Source organism: Lingula anatina, chromosome 9 (assembly GCF_051362555.1).
Source record: "Lingula anatina isolate TDL-2025a chromosome 9, LinAna3.0, whole genome shotgun sequence".
NCBI classification, from domain to species: domain Eukaryota; kingdom Metazoa; phylum Brachiopoda; class Lingulata; order Lingulida; family Lingulidae; genus Lingula; species Lingula anatina.
The window spans coordinates 5,928,845-5,949,190 of NC_141775.1; the positions used below are offsets into that span (position 1 = coordinate 5,928,845).

A 20,346-nucleotide genomic window follows, 5' to 3' on the forward strand; every position below is an offset into this window, starting at 1 on the left:
GTTCAGTATGCCTAAATGGTCCGAATGCCAAAACAGTTTTCAGTCAAATGTCACGGTTGCACTAGATAGTTCATAGCGTATGTGCAAAAGCATTGCAAGCGCAATGTATTTTCACCAGTAGCACTGGAAATAATAAGTTATAATAAGAAATGAATATATATTAAATAATATGACAAGTTTCTCTGGACGTGATCTTGCACCACTCTATTATAACAAAGATCATATTTTTAATATTTATTTTACATAACTGAATAGCAAATTCTTCAGAAGATTCCTTGAAAGGATGGATTATGATCAGCATCCCAAGTTCTTGACCATAGATTTATGTGGCACCATAGCGCAACAAAACGCCCAAGAGGTTTTAGCTTAGTAATTGTACGTGCTTACGTGATCCCAACTTCCTTGGCATCGTGCTTCTCTTTCATAATCTATCATAGCGGAAAGGCCCTGAGGTTCGAATGCCTTGCTCGCTATTTCACCTGCCGTTCAAAAGTCATTCTCAGTAATTACATACCAAAGACACAGAAATAAGATTGTACAGAAAAATACAATGAAAAATAAAAACAGTCAAATTCATTTTGGCGCGTATATCCTATGTAGATTACCTTAATTTATATTTAAATGGCATGCATGAAAAGAAATTGTATTTTAACGTTAATTAAAATATTTTATAGTATTTGATATATCAAATCTGTCTAATCTATTGTCATTTTCTCTGCATTTTTTAAAGGAATTATGAAATCGGGAAGTGCATACCATTCAAGATATTTTTACTATAATTATCACTGTTCTCCATTTTCAAATGACTTCTACATATAACTTTAACATATAACTCAATGGTCAAATGAAGATTTTGCAAGTGAGAAGACTAACCATTTTCATTACAGCGCTGGATGTTTGGGATAGTATTTGGAGACACATGGCAAAGCCAACAGAATAGATTCCGACCATAAGAGTGGCCATGAGGCCCTGCAAAATACGTCACTGACACGGGCCCAGAATTACAAAGACGTACAGATTCGGCGTCATATGTGAATTGGCATCCTCCATCGTTGGTTCCGCTCAAGGGTTCGTGTCCCCCTTCAGGACCTATGCAAGGGCGTCCTGGGTGTTGGTCTGGAGCGCCAAAAAACAACATGCAATCTGGTGTCAAATGGATCTTCTCCAAAACTCCGGTAACGGTCGTAGCATCTTTGAAAACTTTGATTTGTGACTTGTGACACACAATCCTAGGCTTCCATGCTTTATGCGCCGTTACGTTGTGACAGGTGGCGCAAAAAGAGTTTTTAAATGTGACGTTTGACTCTGCTGACGAGACGGGCAACATTACAGTTATATCATTGGACCAGTCTTTTAACTGGCATTTTACTCGAACTTCTTCATCTTGCCAGTCGCTTGGACAAGAAGACACCACCCAATAGAATTTACTGTAAACGTCCTCAATTTCTCTAGACCCCTGTAACCAACATTCTATATCATTTCTACGTATATCAATACCGGTGATTTTGGTATCGTTGCAAAAGCGGTCATATGGCCAACAGCAATCACCATACACGTCGCACAAGTCGTCGCAGTAGCAGGTTACGAGGACGACATCATTAGTTAACCCATCACTACGACCAGCACAGAACGGGGTGTTTACTGTTACGTTAAGCAGCATTAGTTCCCTCTGAGAATACAACATGGAGGGAGTTGGGGCAAATTGTTCTAAATTCGGTGAAATGTTGGATGAATGTCCTTGAGATACATGACCGGCGCCGGCCTGGCGTGCACTTGTTATGCTTATATTTGAGTCGAGGTTCGGAACCTCTGGAGTGAGAGCTGGGTAGCTTACATTCACCATTTTCTCTTTTGATTTTCCGTCAATTGCGAGCTTGCTAGTGGACGCGGCAGTGGGGAGAAAAGTTTTACTTGCGGTTGCTGTGTTCGCATTGGTGGCCACAGTTAAAGCACTTTTGTTAACAATAGATGAGTCATTAAGCATAGGAGAGCCACTTCTGTCGATAACGAGTGAGCCACTTCCATTGACCATAGGGGAATCACTTCCGGTGACCATAGGGGAGTCACTTCTTGTGACCATGGGGGAGCCACTTCCGGTGACCATAGGGGAGTCACTCTCGGTGATCCTGGGAACTCTGGTGCTTTTATGCCTAGGCCGTGTCGTTGTCAACCGCTGTTCTCGACTGCTGACAGACCATGGGACCGTTGAGGTTGAAGACGTGACCATTGCAGAGTTATGCAGCGCCCTCGGAATCCCTGACTTTGACACTACGACTGGAATTTCTTTTTCTGAATCAATCAAGGAGTACATTACCATCACCAAAAGCATTAAGACCTTCATTTTCGATTTGTCTCTACACTCTTTATGGTCCGCTGTGGTATTTTGCGGGGTTAATATACTTCCTGACTCGTTCGTACTTTTGGAGTGGTTACCTCACTGTAAATAAAGATGCTTTTTTTCTAGCTAATCAAAATGTAACACCGCACCGTAAACAATTGCAAGGTATATTTTGCGTGATGTATGTTTTATTTTTTCAAAAAATATGTATATCAAGATCGTCTGTAATAGGAATCTGGTATTTTACAGAGAAATGCAGACATTTAGAAATATGTGAAAACAAAGGAATATCATGTTTAAAATAACGTTTTTAGACTATGCGTGACACATGATAAAGTTCATAATGTCCGTGTAATGAAACGCTTTTTATTTTTGATAAAATGGATCCTTTGAGCGTTTGCCACGGCGTTCACCTCTTTCCGAAGAACAATTGTTCCAGAAGTTAATCGGAACCGCAGTCCTTTGTATTAACCGTGTACATCTCATGTGACATGATTGCTTTTTGTCACAAATGGGTGACGAACCACTGAGCCCTATTTCTGTTTTTTTTTTTTCAAGTTAATTCTTTTTTTCTTGGCGTGGAAACACTCAACCGCTTTACGCTCCCAACCCATGTAGTGTGCATATCTGAGCCGACACGACCAGCTTGTTCATGTTCAAATTTCCTCTTTTTTTCGACTTTTTATACATACTCTTACATGTATGACACTCCGAAGTCGAATGCCGTTTTCTTCCATGATACTGTCCCTTCAGAGGGAAATTTCGGTAAAAATATGAAAAGCATCAATTGTGCAACATTGACCATTTCGAATCATTTCTTTTTCATGTCCTTAATTGTATTGTGTCATATTTTTTCTCACCATCAACCAACCAGAGAGAAGACGCTGCTGCACATGCGCAGAAGTTTATCAACAGTTCTCTTCCTCTAATATTTTTTGTGTCAAAAATATTCAGTATACTAGTAACATTTTCTGATTGTCCACATTAACATTAAAACATAATTGCTGTTAAGAATAATGTTATGTTGTCCGATGTAATCGTCATTTTCTGCTTCATGTCCGTTAATTTGACGGCTTGTTTTAAAATTTCAAATTTACTGTAACGTTTCCAGCACGGACGTACGAAAACATGTAGTCTTTTAGACCTTGGCCAACCCAATGCGTCCCAGTTTTGTTTTTTGTTCAACGCCATACGAGGCTATTTAACTATCAGATATCCAGGTCATTTGGTTGCAGACAACTCCCCTAACTGTCTTGACGCCTGCGAAGGTGCGTTAATGATTAACTTAATAGTACCGTTACACGATAAGTAAACATGTTCGATAATAACGAGACTGTTCATGTTTTGTGGGTATTGGGGTGCTTGTTTATAAATGCGTTCTTGCATGCGTGTGTGTATGCGTTTTGGGTAGGGAAAGAGATGTAATGGTTGCCAGGGTAACTGATCGGCAATCTTGAAAGGAGAACAACTTTTCATTTTGGTCAAAAATTATTTTCTTGGGTGAACGACAATTTTCACTTACTTACCAATGGTTCTTGAATTAATTTCTACATTCAAAGTTACTTTCTGTTTATTATTTTTTTGCTTCGCCTGTCACGATCTTATCGCCCTAGTACAAACATAAAAATATATCACTCCCCAAGTTTGCATGTGCTTTAAATTCTTTGGTCCTATTTCATGACCAGTGATGAGTAGACGAGTTTCTATCATAATATTTAGGGAACAGGGATGAAATAATACATTTTTATTTTGTTCGTTATACGGGCTTAGTAGTGGATTCGCCTGCAATATCCACAGGTTGGTCAGCAATGGACAAAGTTAGAACTGATTAGGTTTTTGCTATGATCCAATTTGTCAATTAATTAATCAATTAATTAATCATGATAAATTGAGCTGTCTTGGCGGAGGTCTGGGCTCTCTGGTTGCTTTTCTAGTTTTCCCCTTACTTTCAAATACGATACAGACTCCATCGTCGCAAACAGACAGTGCCCCCTCTGGGTCAGCAGATACTCCCCCAAACTGTACAATGTACAAGTCCATAAGAATAGACGAGAGAGATAAGGACTATTTAAACAGTTAGACGGTTGCAAACAGGCCGTATGGATAGCCCAGCGCTTGAAGTCGTGTCCTTGACTGGCTGGCGTGAAGTATCAGTTTCCTAGAGCACTCGTAACTTTCAGAAATCGCAGCGTGCTCGTAACGGTTTTCTGCCTCGAGTTACGCCCCGGGATGCGGACTTAAACAGCGGATGTTAACTTACAGCAGGACCGTTTTGTTGTCGTGATTGTTGATTTAACAGTCAAGGAGCAATTTAGTCGCAATTTAACAGAGACTCATATTTGATTATCGGCATTGGTAATTACATTGTTAACATAGAAAGACTAGTCCAGGATATACGGTTTATATTGAGGGGTACGATTTCCGATGGCGGCGGCGACTGGAGGCTTACAGCACTGGGGGGACTACCTGGCCATTACGCTCTACTTTGTGGTGGTGCTATCGGTCGGAATATGGGTGAGTGCATATCAAACCCCTTTTTGATTTTAAAGATAACCGTAAGGGGATCATTTTCAAACACACATTCAAATATTTGAAAGAGTAGAGAAACTCTTCGTTATTAGGTTGATAACTTTTTGGGGGGATTCAATTCAAACATTTCCTAAGCTTTGAATGTGGAGTTAAAAGAAATTATATCAAATGAGCCAGGCAGGTGCACTGACATGGATTGGTTGAATAAGTCCATCTCGGTCCGAAGCCTGGATATCAAGTTTGAGTAGAATAGGGTTCAGTGACGGTGATGGTCCCTTCATCACAGTCAAGAATCAAGGAAGCACATCAGATATACCGTCTTGCTAGAATGAAGAAACTGCGCGATGTATTTCGGTATCACTTGGGATGGTTGATGCAATATCTGTTCTCTGCAAGCTAGACGGTGTTTGTATAATTAATGCATATTTGCAAGTTGCTATTAGTTTTACCAGTAGATTAATTTTAGTGGTTGGTCGGTCTTTCAGAAAGCATCTGCATTCCTGTTCTCTGCGTTTCACTTCGTAACACTAGAAACTGGCCCGGTATTTTATATTGTGGCCTGGTATCGTGTATAACACATGCGATTTTATTCCTCGCGTGAAGTTTTGAGGAGTCATGCCCCCCGCCTTGGATAGTGAGAAGGTTATAATTGGGTACGCCTCGGAAGATGTACATTTATTTAAGGGATCTATCATCTTTAAGGTCTGAAGTTAGAAATATGAAAAACTCTGCAGGATTTAAATGCCGTGAAAGACTGTTGGGCATTTTTTAAAAACGCCCAGGATCCCTTTAATATGTGATACTGTATTATTTCCTGGAGATGTTCCAAAATAGACAGATTCATTATGTAGCATGTATGAATCGTTCGGAAATTTAGTGTTGAAATCCAAGAAAAATATTTCATCGTTTTGCTAATCCCTTCTACTTAACAGTGTCCTATGATTTAGCATACAGTACATTTATATCGACCCGGTGTAACGAAACTGAGGGCCCGTGTAACATAAGTCCGCCCACCGTTTAGTTGTAATGGTTAGGGTTAGCCTGACCTAAGTGGGACAAAATCTAGGGCGAGGCTTACCTGTGCAAATTTAATGGGAAACGGACTCTATCACGGGGGCTCTCTGTCACGTTACACCAAGCATACCTGGAAGGACAGGCCTGTAGAAAGCAATTTAAAAAGTATACCTTTTTTTGTGAAAAGTGGACTTGGTATAACGAAACCTACGTGTTTATTTTAAGTAACAGAAAGACTACACTTTTTTTATTCAGAGTGGATCTATTCCCGGCCAGAGGAGCGGTTCTTTCAAACCCCTAGCCCCCTACTCTCTGATATCAGGGCCATCTAAAATAGTACACAAAAAAGTTTAATCGAGGTCGTATCTATATAAGTCTTGTCGCGTGGTTTGGACTATTTAAAGGCCGACATATTTCGTATTCTTGTCACACTGTTGACCCGTCAGTCCTCTTGACTGTGACAACATTAAGGCACACGTTAGCTGTGGCGGCGTAAAATACATAGACAGACCTGTCAACACTCCCGATTTTTGAGACATTTCTCCTAACTTCCTCATCCAGACAAAAATATATCTCGATCTATATGTATAATTACAGGCCCATAGCAAGCAATTTCAAAGCGGGTTCTTTATCCGAAATAGTGGAACTTTTGCCATGAAACCTTCGTGTACCTAGATCAAATTTTACCCAAAGCGGACATTTTCCGGGTCAAAGGGGGCGGTTCGTTCTAACCCCTCCCCAGCCTCACTGGCTACTCCCTGTATGAGGTCAGGTCAATGCAACCCTAAATACATTCTCGGGATATGATCCACTATTAAAACCGCAGCAATCCGGGCATTTTCCATCTAGTGTGTACATTAAGAGACATACGGTACATACATGTATAAATCAACAGTTTCAGTTTAATGTGCTGGGTTGTGTTTGTATATGTTTAATAAAAAAAAAAAAAATAAAAAAAAATAAAAAAAAAAAAGTTTCTCTGTGCTACCTGAGATTCATCTGGAAAAGATTTGCACGTAAAAAAAATCCTCTTATAATATAGCGGTATTCATCCGGATTACATATGAAGAAATCGAGCAAAAGTGAAACAAAATTGTTCATCAGTTTACAGTTCTTTACTCCAACAACGTCAATATAAATGAAAATGTTTTCCGAGAATTTCATGAAATGACACAGCATTGTCTAAATGTAATCGCTCGCGGGTGCTCAACTTTCTCCACGATGACAATTAATGTAAGTAATTCAAAAAGGGTGTTGAGGAAAGAAATCACGCACCTTTCTAAATTTAGTTAATTCATCATAAGAAAAGTGCATTAAAGAATGCCGCAGTCTTACGTAAATGGCGAAACAATATTGCCCCTCCGCCGCCCTTCATATATAAGTGTTCAAGTTTAAAATTTTTCTCACGTCGGCTATATTTCATTACTATTGGCAATTTAAATGGAAGGAGAGAAACATTCCAACTAAATCTAGTCATCAATACTGCAGAGCATCATACTTCTGCTCTTTTGATGTGTTTTTAAAATTATGACAGTGCAACTTTCGGTGGTTCAGCAGGGCAATCACGGAAAAAAGTTTAATTCTAAATTAAACATTCAAATTCGGGAGACAGCTGCGTGATGCACCTAAGGCGGAAAGTGTACAAGGAAGTTGTGCGAAATTTATAGCAAGGCGGTAACTGTTTGCACGTGGACAGAAACAAGGGATTACTTGTCTGTGCGTGTCTTTTCTCTATGTGTTAAGCACGTTTCAGCATATACCAGTACATGTAATGTGTTAAGTTGAATAGGGCAACAGTGAATGTGTATACTCGTCAAGCGTATAGGAAAAGGTTTCTTCATAGGCCTCAAAAGAAAGAAATAGATCTTGTACTCAAGGCCACCTTCCAGCGCAATGGTTACTGTTCTTCTTACATTGCACTGTCTGAGATAAGAGGTTGAACGGGACTCTCATGCGCCACCAAATGTTTTTACAAAGGGCATGAACTTGTGAGCAGTACACTCCCCGACGTCGAGAAGTTGAAATATATGAACTTTAATTTGCCAGATCTATTTACATTATAACAGTTGGCACACGGTAATTGCGATGGTGGTCACAATGAATGCCTCCTGTGCAGCCCCAGGGGAAAAGGAGGGGGACATCTTCGCGTTCATCGTCGACGGTGTTCTTGTTGGCATCCTCAGCTTCTGTGGACTGCTTCTCAACATTTTCTCCTTTGCCGTGCTTTGGAAGAAGCGAAGGACATCGACCACTTTCTTTTTCGTCTTGTTCCTGGCTGTTGCTGACAGTCTGTACCTCGTCCACAGCGCTCTCTTTCAGACGTTTCGCTCAGCTAATGAACACACGGGGGCGTTGAAGAGATACCAAGACTTCTGGCCTTACATGGAACCGTTTGAGTACCCCCTCGGAATAATGGCGCAGACGGCTTCTACGTGGATTATAACTCTCATGGCGATAGACCGATTTATATTCACTCATTTCCCTTTCAGAGCGCATCGATGGTGTACCACAAAGAAAGCGGGTATAGAACTGGCAGTTTTGATTTTCTTTGATATTGGTTTCAACAGTACTTGGTTCTTTAGGCAGAAAACTATAGAAGTATGGGATTATTGCAGTAACGGCACAAAGCCCGTTATTGTTGCTTATGGTATCGGAGAATCTCGTCCCAGTCGTCTTGCACACACGGTACTCTACGAAACTCTCGTGTTTGGTCTACCGTTAGGTTGTTTATGTATTTTCAATGTTTTGTTCATAAAATTTCTTAGGAATCAGTCGAAAATTCGGGAAAGATTAACGAACTCGAATATCATAAAAACAACAAAAGATTCTGGAACTAAAGGCAAATCGAACGATCCGAAAATCAAGCACAGGTCCCATGGGTCAGCGACACAGCACAGGATCACACTCATGTTAGTTGTCATGGTGATAGTATTTCTGGTTTGTCAGACGCCCATGTTCGTGAACCACGTGTTGTACGCAATGGAGGGTCGTGTGGAACTGGGTCCCAATCATCGGTATTACAATGTTATCACCAACTTTTTGTTAACATTTAACTCTGCCACTAATTTCTTTATTTATTTATTTTTTGTGAATGGTTTCCTAAAAAGATGGAAAGGATTGTTATGTTTTTGGCGTCAGAAAGCAGGCACTTGCAATCTATGCGTGCGTGCTTCCGCGTCTGTTGAGGCGTCGGTGCATGGTTCGAGGAAAACTACTTTCTTTGTCGCATTCGAGGACAAAACGCCGGTTAGAAAGACCCCCGTTCATCGTTCAGCATTTGTACTAGATGGCAGCTGACTAATATGACATCGTGTGGTTAGAGTGTTTGCCTCCGGAGCGGGAGGGCGCGGGTTCAACCCAATCCGGAGGCATACCAGACAGTCCTTTATGAACGGCGCCTACTGTCTCCCCGCTTGGCACTCAGCATTTAGGGGTTGAAGCAGGGTCCTGGTCAGGCATTCAACGATAATATAAGTTAGCTAGCTTTCAGTGCCTTATTCTTCAGCGGCGCTGTATCCTTTCCAGAGAAGCGAGATCGTCAACACAGATCGTGATGACCAGGCGTCAAACTGTATTGTATATGTACTGCAATCTATTGTACTTGTTGTAAAGTCTACTGAAAAAATTAGAATTCAGACTTTAAATAAATATATTAATTAAATATATATTATTGTTATTATTATTATTATTATTTTGTCTTCTCTCCTGCGAAATTTCGGCCACTTATCTTAGTGCACTGTGTAGGACACTGGTGGTTCCTGCAGCGGCGGGATTAGGTCATGTTGAGTGAAGAAGAAGCGTGGACTATATGACGCAAATGTATTCAGAAAAATAGCTTATTCAAGGAAAGATGATGAAAGACCTTTTCATTGATTGCACGCTATGGATTACGTTACCTGGAGGCAAATTTATTCTTATACTAAAGTGTGTCAATCACGTTGTGGAAAGGAAGTGATGATGTTTTCGAAATATGACGCAAATTCACAAAAAAAGAAAAGAAAGAAACTCACAATTGAAGAAAAGATTAGGAAAGGCATTTCCATTGATTGCACGCTATGCACAGTATTTCTTTACCCGGTGGCAAATATATTCTTTTACTCCAGTGTGTCAGTGCTCTCATTAATTGCGTGTAGATGTGTATGCGACGGCACGTTTACTTTTGTTTTGCAGGCCCTTTAGCAATAGTGGCAGTATGTTTATTTTGTCAGATAGAAGAGGTAATCATCATTTTCTCTCCATTTTTTGAGGATGTTCATGTATATAATGACCACCCATCAATGCTATGGTCATATACTTTTCCTACAAATTCTTTTCCATTATCCTTGCCAAATTTATCTTAGTTATACAATATGTTATAATGGATATGTAATATTGCCATGTAAAGTAAGGCTAATGGATACAGTTTGAAGGGTAAATTTAAAATGCTTTAAGTGTGTTCTCAATAGATTTTTTTACTTGAATGAAGTCATATGCCCTGGTCTCCGTGTCTTCCATTTCTGAATGCTAAATTAATTTAGAGGATCGTGTTCTGAACCTACGTGACAGCAATGCGCGTATGGCAGCGCTTTTCGTGAATAAAACATACACAACATTATGTTTGTCATCAGTCTTTCATGAATTTCCTTTAGTTTTTATCTTTTTCTTTTCTTTCTTAATTTATTTATTTATTTTTTTAAGTAAATCTATTTTTTCTCATTTCCGCTTTTCAGCCATTTGACTCGGATCAAAGTGTCATTTGAGTATTTAGGATTCTTTCTGGGATTTGTAAAGAGCTAAAAAATTGGGTATTTCCGTCTATTAAGGTCGGGGAAATCATGCCATCCAAATATATATCATCATTCGCCCACTTAAAATTAGTTTAAACACATTTAGTCAACTACGTGTATAACATACATAGTCCAGTTGCATGCGATTGTTCGTGTTCATTAGCTATTATGTTGTTTCTGACGCTGCAATGTTCTTTGTTAAAAGATTATTAGCTCCAGTTTCTTACGCAACATGCAAGAGAGATAGAAAGATGAATAAATAGATAGGTATTCACATGCCGAAAAAACTCAACGAGCAGCTGAAAAAAGGGCTTTTAACTACACATTCTACAAAGTTCCGGACGTAAACTTGACCTCCAGTGCTTAAGGCACAAAAATTAAGCAGAAATTATGTGTGCAAATATAGCTTTTCGGGAAATAAGGTTATTAGTTTCTACAGTAATTCTTAAATAAATATTTGGAACACTATGGAGGGAACTCTATAATCTGACAGGTATATTACATCTATATTTTATTTTATTATTATCTTTTTTATGCAATTTATTTTTTAAAATCTCCCTCGGCATTTAAGTCTGCAAAGAAATGAGGTCATGAGACAAGGGATACGCCCCCCTTTCCCCTTTCCTCACCCCCTTCCACGCCCCCCCCCTTTCCCCTGGAGGTCCACTGTTGTGGCACTTTTCCATGAAAACTCGTTCTTTGCTTCTCTCTATTGGGTATAATTGATATAGATATATATATATATATATATATTTTTTTTTCAGTCCATCTGCAGGGCAAGACGATCCAGTGTGAAGGACTACTTTTTGGCAGGAAGAAGTGTCACGTGGTGGCCGGTAAGGACTTTTTGCTAGCATGCTTGCAACCATGGCAACGAGAGTTATGGCGCTGTCACACTTGTATAGCGAAAAGCACAAACGTATGCGTATCTATTCTTATACAGGGGTATACACGGTACTCGTACGCTATAGTCTATGGGCCAAAAACCGAGAGGGGGAGGAGGGCCTATATGGGCCCATAGACTACTATTCGTACGTTGATGTACGGTCTACTTACTATAAAGTGTTGATACATGCGTGTATTCGAATGCTCTTCATTCACACGCTACTCATATGGACGTTACGCTGTGCAAATTCATTATCCATGCGCTATTTATACGATACTTATATTTCCAAGAGGGTGATTTCATACGTTAAAAGTTGTGCGTATAATCGATTTCACAAACGATACCCGTACGTCCGTCTATACGCTACGTGATGACAAATTTTCGGCTACAATCGATGGGCCAAAGGCGTGTAACACGGCTGCTTACTATCGCTGTTTTACTTCAGTGCTTAGAAAATTTGTGAAATATATTGGATAAGTGAGGTATTGGTGCTTTCCAGTGTACGGATCATATCATGCATCATCATTAGTTTAACAGGTTATTTACACGTATGAGGTCTGTTCACATATTTCACATCAGAGTTGTTAACAGCTTCAGAATGTTGTACATGTACGTTGTATCTCACGCGTGGGCATTTCGGCTTAAATTGTTCGTGCCGATTAAATGTACCGTACCGTCCCTTATGTGCCAGGCTTAATATAATGTCCCAGAATGTCCTTGCCAGTCGGGTGTCGAGCTCCTTTTAATCCTTAAAACCAATATAACACTTTGGACCAACTGAACTTCCTACCGTCTTCCGAACATTATTTATATGTTTTACTGTTTCTGTTTTATAGTGGTCTGTACTGACAATCAATAAAATATTCTGCTATTAATATAAGATATATATTACATGTATGTATAACACAAGTAGATTAGAGGGCCTGTAAAATGTACTGAAACATTTTAGTGATCAATAAATTATTATTATTATTATTATTATTATTATTATTATTATTATATTTATCATGAATTAATATAATTTGTTTCTTTTTATTCAATTAATCTTGTAGATTGGGCTTTCATTATTTGCAAGTAATATCGGCAGTGAACATTTTGTTGGACTCGCTGGAACTGGTTCTGCTTCTGGCTTTGCCGTCATCGCGTTTGAATGGAACGTAAGTTTGACTTCCTTCTCTTCTTAAACCTGCACAGCCGCCCTATATCTTTTCTACTCTTCCCTAATGTTATCTATTCCCCTTTCCTTCATCTTTCCTAGATGTCATTCAGGAGACATATATTTATATACAAGTAGGAAACCGGGGGAGACTTGTGGCGGAAGTAACGTCTAGTGGTGTAAGACGTGAGGCTATTAATAGGGCCAATGAATCACCCACATATGGTTATTTTCCTCATCTTTGTAGTAATATTGCTTAATACAAATTATATCTTCTTATAACTGTATCTTTAAATGTTCCAGGCCATCATCCTACTGTTGATGCTGGCTTGGATCTTTCTACCCATGTATTTCGCCAGTGGGGTAAGTACATATCCTAGTATATGGTCACGTATGTGGCTGGCAGAGAAAAGAACAATTAAAAACTTATTCATATGATGTCCAAACCTTACCATCTTAATTTTAATTTAAGCTTCATGAGTACCTAATGCTGCAAAGACAATTAATTGACATAAAATAAACAGAACTATAATATAGTCTTAATTTTAACGCACTCACATGCTGCTTGCTGCTCCACTAGATAATTCTCTAAGACAAAAGACACCACATTTGACAAGCCGATACCATTACTATGTCTCTTCTAATGGCAATCATATAATTATATGAACTGGACCAATTCCTTTTTGGAGAAATGACCCTCCATTCACTTCAATAATACAAACCTTATTTCGTTCTCTTTTTTCTGTCAGATCTACACCATGCCGGAGTACCTGTCCCGCAGATACGGTGGCCAGAGACTGAGGATATACCTGAGTGTGCTGGCCCTCGCTACCTATATCTTCAACAATATATCCGTGAGTTTAAACGAAAGCCTATGTATACTACATATTTACACACGTTAACATGTTCTGACATTTGCTTTATTATTGTTCTACTAGTATTCTCTCTTGGTATATCAGTGCATCGATTGCGTAAATGGCAGCCATAATAATTTTGCCTGCCATATTGGACGAACTCGCGTGTCGCCCTGCATAATATTCTGATGATTGCATACAACATTTTTTGTACCTGTCTGCTTCTAGCCTTTTTTATATCCTTTTGGAACGCTCTGGAACCTGCAATTGTATATGATCGAACAACAAACATGCAAACGCATTGTTCCATCTCCAGTCATTTGCCGTGGTTCTGTTCGCATCATTCCCCATTTCCCTATTGTCGGTTCCGATTAGTGTAATTGATATCATCTATCTGCTGTATCTCGTTATATATTTCATTGTGTTTTTTTTTCCAGTGGATCACGACATTTAAAGGTTACATCACTATTTGTTAATCTGAGTTTCAAGACGTGTGGATCTCTCGCAGTTTTTTTTTTTTTTTTTTTAAGTCTTTAGAAACTTTCGATCAAATAGCTAAACTAATAAGTAGTTGTCATCTAGGAACCGTAGTCTGTTCCCCATTACTTTATACAGGTGACATTTGTGCCATATACTAACCCCAATACTCCGACTAGCCCTTACCTCTACTAATCATAACGGACCCGGACTTCCGGTACTTAGACTGAAGCATTTTAGATTAATCAAGCATTCTGTCCTATATTTTTATTATTATTATGATTATTATTTATGTCATTTCCCAGGTTGACCTGTACTCCGGGGCTGTCTTCATCCAGCAGTCCATGGGATGGGATATCTTTGTCTCTGTGTTCATACTGCTGGGGATTGTGGGTCTCTACGTCATTCTAGGTATGACGTCATAACGCTCAGATTTAAAGACATTTTTGGGTAGCTATCTTGTAAGAGTGTGCTTAGAGTAAATGCAATTCTTTTTGTTACGTCTTTTAGCCGATATAAGCCCTTCTAGGGAAATACGCATGCTTATGTACAACATCATCTTAGATAAATCTGTATTTCTGTTGTGTGGTATATCTTATCTTAATTAGATTAATATGCAAACAAATTTTCCTTTGAAACAGTATTTTCAATCATTTTATGGATTTAAATAATTATGCACAGTTCTCCTATTTTATAAGTTCTAGTACATGAAGTTATTTTTGTAATCTATTTAAATTATATTCATTAACGTTCAATTGTTATAATTTCCGCCTTTTAGGGGGTCTAAATACCGTCATTTTCACGGACGCGGCGCAGGTTTTTATAATGCTGATAGGATCAATCATTCTTGCTGTAATGTGTAAGTAATGGACGCGTTACTTTAATTGAAATCTCGTATCATACTCGGGTAATGGCTCTTGTTTTAAAAAACATGAAAAAATAAGCTCAGTACAGTTTGTAACGATGCAATTTAAAAGGATACATAGTCACCTCGATTGGAAATAATAAGTTATTAGTTATTATTAGTTGAAAGACTTTACTAAATAAACTTTGGGATATTTTTTTTTCAAACGTTGGGGAAAACTTCAGCCAAACTGATAGGACTCATATGCTAAGAATATTGCCTTGAGTGCTACTTTTGGCAATGGCATTTCTTTGATGTAGCTGTTTGTAGGGTAGAACTTAACTGCAGGAGAGTGATAATCTCTTCCCACCCGCATATTTATATCTCTTGACTCTGTCTGTCTTTGCGTAATTTTCGCACGTCAAGAGTCATCATGATTAAGTGTGCTTACCGCTGTTTAAACGGTTGCTGAACAGCCAGTAGATGTACATCTATACTTCATCATTGCAATATAAGGCTTCTTAACTTCTTACCTTACCTTTGCTATGATTGCGTCAGTGATTAATGGTTTTCTAAAAGTATCCGTATAATATATTATTCTTCGCAGCCAATTTAGTATTGGACTAAAGCCTCATTCCCATATACACTATTGGCCTACGTGGAGCGGTCCAACTCTGTGGGAACTCTCGCTGATTGCAGTCAGCTTCACTGAATGACATGCCTCCTCCTGGCGTTAACTGTTATATAGAAAAGCCGATGATTACACGAGTATGTAGCAAACTAGAGGAGGCCTGTCATTCAGTTAGGCTAATTGCACTCAACGAGAGTTGGGTCGGTCTACGGTGGTGTCTATGACAACTTGGCCTGAGTCGTATCCCAGAGGGCTCCAATAAACATGTTGTGATAGTGTGCGTGGTCTGCCTCACATTCGCATCATGTGGGAAAACAGTCACCTTTCTGTGTATTCGTAGGGCAGTTTGAAAAATAAAGCCTTCTTGCAAACAAGTTATTTATTATAAAATGGTCAACAATCTAGATAACCTTATTTTGCAACATAACCAATCTATCCAAGTTATTTGTAACATGAGTAAAAAACAGGACATTTTAGATTATATTACTATTATTATTATTAATATTATTATTATTAATAATATTATTATTATCAACTGAAATGTGGCAAATGACCGAGCTGTGAAATTATTCCAGCATTTATTCGAGTTGGCGGATGGGAGGCTTTATATACAAAATACATGGCGGCCGTTCCATCATCCGTCCTCAACCAAACTTTCAACATAACCGCTAGGTGCGGTTTTCCAAGAGAAGACGCATTCCATATCTTCAGGGACCCGGCTGGAAAGGACTACCCTTGGATTGGGCTCATGTTGAGGACCTCTCTGGTCGGCATGTGGTATTGGTGCGCCAATCAGGTAATGCCACGAAGCTTGGAGCACATGGTACATATTGGAATGTTACACTCCGGCGTGGCAATGCCATGTTTTGGGGTCTTTTGGTGTTAAAACACAGATTTAGATGGTGTGTGACGTACCAACGGAAAGCTATATGTAGTTCAGACTTATATTGTTTTGTTGTTGGGCCTTGTAGTGGAGGTATATCTTCTACATTGGACACTAGCACGTCCCCATAAAGACACATTCCAGTTCTGTTATCAATCCATATTTAATAAAGCATAATTCACTGTCTGTGCAATTTTAGCAGATTTTTTTCTGCATTTATCTGTAATGAATGTTGCACTGTCGAAAACGCATATAATGTATGAACCCTTTTCACATTTCCACTGTCACCTAGAGGTGTTTCTCTCTCCAGGTCATAGTACAGCGTAGTCTAGCCGCCAAGTCCATCACCCACGCCAAGGGGGCCTCCATACTGGCCGGCTACCTCAAGATTATCCCGCTCTTCATCATGGTAATGCCGGGGATGATAGCCCGAGTGCTGTTTCCAGGTGATAATTTTTTTTTTACTAATTTATTTATTTGTTTATTTATTTTGAGTTTAAAATTGAAGTTTGTTCAGAAGACTTTACACAAGTATACTAGTATACTCAGTATACCGGTTTGTGAGCATAGACGTTGCACAAACGGTTCTTCAAGTCACTTCATAATACCGCCGATTCTGGCAACGATGAATTATAGCCGTTTTTCAAAAAGGAAAAATGTCTTCCGCCAGCAAATCGATTCTATGTGCAGTTTTTGGCTGGCTGGATCTGTTTTGAAATACGACCCTAGTTTTTGATTACCAGAATCGTTTTTAGTACAAATTGAATTCCTGGGGCGTCCATGTTGATTTGTGACTTGAATATAATATATTTCTCAATAAAATTGAACTAATGCTATGATTTGTTAATAGTTGTACACTGTTTTTCATTTCTAAGAATATACATATATCGATTTGTTGATAAATTAGAAGAGAAACGTGTGATAAAAAGGCTGTCGGTAGTCACATGTTATCAATGTCTACGTTGTGTTACAGATGAGGTTGGCTGCGCCACACCAGAAGCCTGTGAGGCGGTGTGTGGTAACACAGCTGGCTGTAGTAATATAGCCTACCCCTTGCTCGTACTGGAGGTGCTACCGTTAGGTGAGTGTGTTGGTACCGATTACTTATTGATAATTATATGATAAAAATATTTCTTCATGTTTCTGAGCTTTGACATTTAAACCCCTGGCATATAAATGGTTAATGTGCGCATATGCTTGCGCGCGCACGTGTGTGAAGGTTATCAACAACGACAGGGACAGGGCAAAGGGCTCAATTGATAAAGTCGAGATAGCGAAAAAAAGCTGATAATAAGATTGATTCACAGCTGTATACTGTATATCCCCTAGGTCTGCGCGGCCTGCTGCTGGCCGTTATGATGTCGGCCGTGGTCAGTACTCTGACGTCAACATTCAACAGCGCCAGCACTGTCTTTACTCTAGACCTCTGGAGGAGATTTAGGAAAAGAGCTTCGGACGTAGAGACGTTAATAGTCAGCAGGTAAAAATATTATTTCTTCATTTTATTTATTTATTTATTTATTCATTTATTTATTCATGGTCAACGGCAGAAAATATTTCTTAGTTGATTTTGATTTTATTAAACTTTATGGCGATGACAATTTCTTATAATGCACCTCATGATCGACCTCAAATTAAAAGTTACAGGATTGTAACCTAAGCTTATCATATAATACAATGTCTTGAGAACTTTTCTCCAGGTTTGATGATGCATTGATATTTCCAGGATATTCGTGGTAATCCTCTGCGTCCTGGGAGTGTTGTGGATGCCGATCATGCAGAACGCACAGGGAGGGCAGTTATTCCAGTACGCCACCGCCATAACGGGGTACCTTCAGGCTCCTACCTGTGCCGTTTTCATCATGTCTGCCTTCTGGTCCAGGGCAACAGAGCCGGTGAGTACAAGAACAGGTTTGCTAACAGCGTGCCTAGCAAACACAGAGCATTATTATAACGTTACCGTAACGTTAATATGACCAAAAAAACGTTATTGTAGCATTATAATAACGTCCTGTGTCTTTTTCTCCAATGCGCATTGTTTATGTTATATGTCTAGTAGATGGCACAAATGGTACTGCGTCCTTGTTTTCCGAAAGCCATTTTATTTCACGCCCTTCGTGCGCATGAGAAGCCGAAAAACTTCTCAGTGTCGAGTAGATGAATGTATAGTAAATTATAATGATTGTATACACCTCTTATGCTGTGTTATTTTACCTCTAGGGTGCATTCTACGGTATGCTGGGCGGACAGCTAGTGGGCATCGTGCGGTTTGTTCTGGACTTTGCTTATGACGAACCTAGCTGTGGAGAGCCAGACACAAGACCCCCCATTGTGTCACAGATACACTACCTGTATTTTGCGGAAATCCAGATAGCCGTGGCGCTCTGCATCGCCATACCTATTAGCTATATGACCAAACCATTGCCTAAAGAAAAGGTATGTTAGTGTTCGTGCGTGTGTGTGTTTCTGCGTGTGTGCGTGTGTAAATGTATGCAAATCATTTAGGAAATCATAGAATCTGAGCGCATATTGACGCACGGATAGGGAAATTGTTAATATAATACCTATGAGTATTTTCAGTTTTTCAATCGGATGCTGTTAAATTCAGTCCAAGTTTAAAGAGATTTCACCCTGTTTGGCCGTCTTAGACAGCTTACATAATGCACGAATCAATAGCCATGTGTTATTTGATAAAAGATAAATAAAAAGATTAATTCATTAATATGTTCATTGCAGTTGGCTGGGTTAACTTTCTGGACGGTGAAGGATAAACTACAAGAACATATCGCCCGAGCTAACGTGACGTCAACCAATCTGGAATACACTGGAAACGAGGCTAATGTCAAGGACGTTAGTGAGGACAAGGTCACCTTTGAGGTCGAAAACAGCACAAGCGACGAACAGGAAAATGACCTTAATTTGGATATTGAAAAAAAGGAGGAAGCGCCAGGTGAACTTTTTGTACAACCTTTGCAGAAATATGTTTAGCTTGTTACATATTCAGCGATAGAGAAATGCATTTCTCGACTTTTTATTCAATCATTTGATCGTCGAATCAGTCAACCCATCAGTAGGCCGAAGTCGATCAGTAAATGAATCTATCAATGAGTCAACCGCATGCAACAAGTTAATTTTTGTTTTTGTTAAACGACTTGAATTCGATCACGAGTGTGATGGGTTGTGACAGTAATACTTTTTCAGGAACAGCTGTCCGCATTGTGTTGATTGCGTTTGAGGTGATCCCAATTTGTTGACGGCGCTTTTTGTTTTCTTGCAACTTCCAGAGCCGTCTTGGCGGCTGTGGCTCCGCAGTCTATGTGGCCTACCACCCAAGGGGTCAGCACAGGCCCACCACCACTCCCTGAAACTGGTCCCGATGTCACTGGACGAGACGCCATTCTGGCGGAGGATTACCAATATGAACGCTGTTGTCATTTTGGTTGTATTGGGCTTTTTGTACGGCTTCTTTGCCTGATGAACATTTGGTTGCAACAAAACCTTTTAGGTATCTTCTAAAACAAATTGATTTCAGAGGACGAGACGTTTGCTTTTTAACTTAACAGAATATCTAAATTGCTGTAGTAAGTTCTATTTATGCCGATAAACATGTCTGTTGCTTGCAGAGATAAAATTTCCTATCGATTTAAGGGAACAAGTCATTTATTTGGACCTCCTTCTTCAATGTCCGGCGCCCATAACACATTGGCTGCAGAGATCCTTATTAACTCAGAAGGAAAAATAACGATCTTAGTGGCAGCACCGGGCGCTTAAATTAATAATAACTTAAGAGTTCAAGATCTTAAGAGACCTTTCAAGCACCCGCTAATTACGATGTAATCTGTACTTAATTCAACAATGCTGGATATCGAGTATCTTTTCACCATAAAGTTCACGTATATGAAGACAGTGAACAGGGTATTTGCATAAAGTCCTCGCTGTCTTTTCAACAGATGGTTTTGTTTTGTTCA

The 20,346-nt window shown here is 39.3% G+C and overlaps 1 protein-coding gene across 1 annotated transcript; it reads left to right on the forward strand.

The window, feature by feature from the left end:
* The first annotated feature begins 4,377 nt into the window (after window positions 1–4,377).
* LOC106176623 (sodium/glucose cotransporter 4) lies at window positions 4,378–20,325 on the forward strand. Its single transcript, XM_086996035.1, has 15 exons — window positions 4,378–4,852; window positions 11,412–11,483; window positions 12,586–12,690; window positions 12,993–13,052; window positions 13,439–13,543; window positions 14,326–14,431; window positions 14,799–14,879; window positions 16,071–16,291; window positions 16,689–16,824; window positions 17,352–17,459; window positions 17,708–17,858; window positions 18,105–18,273; window positions 18,599–18,814; window positions 19,115–19,328; window positions 19,663–20,325. The coding sequence occupies exons 1-15, from the start codon at window positions 4,763–4,765 to the stop codon at window positions 19,851–19,853; spliced, it is 2,025 nt and encodes a 674-aa protein (XP_086852161.1). The 5' UTR covers window positions 4,378–4,762; the 3' UTR covers window positions 19,854–20,325.
* The last annotated feature ends 21 nt before the right edge of the window (window positions 20,326–20,346 follow it).

What these genes read in the sequence shown, in the direction of transcription:
- LOC106176623 (XM_086996035.1), top strand. Translation starts at nt 4,763, where the DNA reads ATGGCGGCGGCGACTGGAGGCTTACAGCACTGGGGGGACTACCTGGCC. An exon ending in GAAGTGTCACGTGGTGGCCG is followed by an intron (nt 11,484 to 12,585) that starts GTAAGGACTTTT and finishes TTAATCTTGTAG; the next exon opens with ATTGGGCTTTCATTATTTGC. An exon ending in GGGTCTCTACGTCATTCTAG is followed by an intron (nt 14,432 to 14,798) that starts GTATGACGTCAT and finishes TCCGCCTTTTAG; the next exon opens with GGGGTCTAAATACCGTCATT.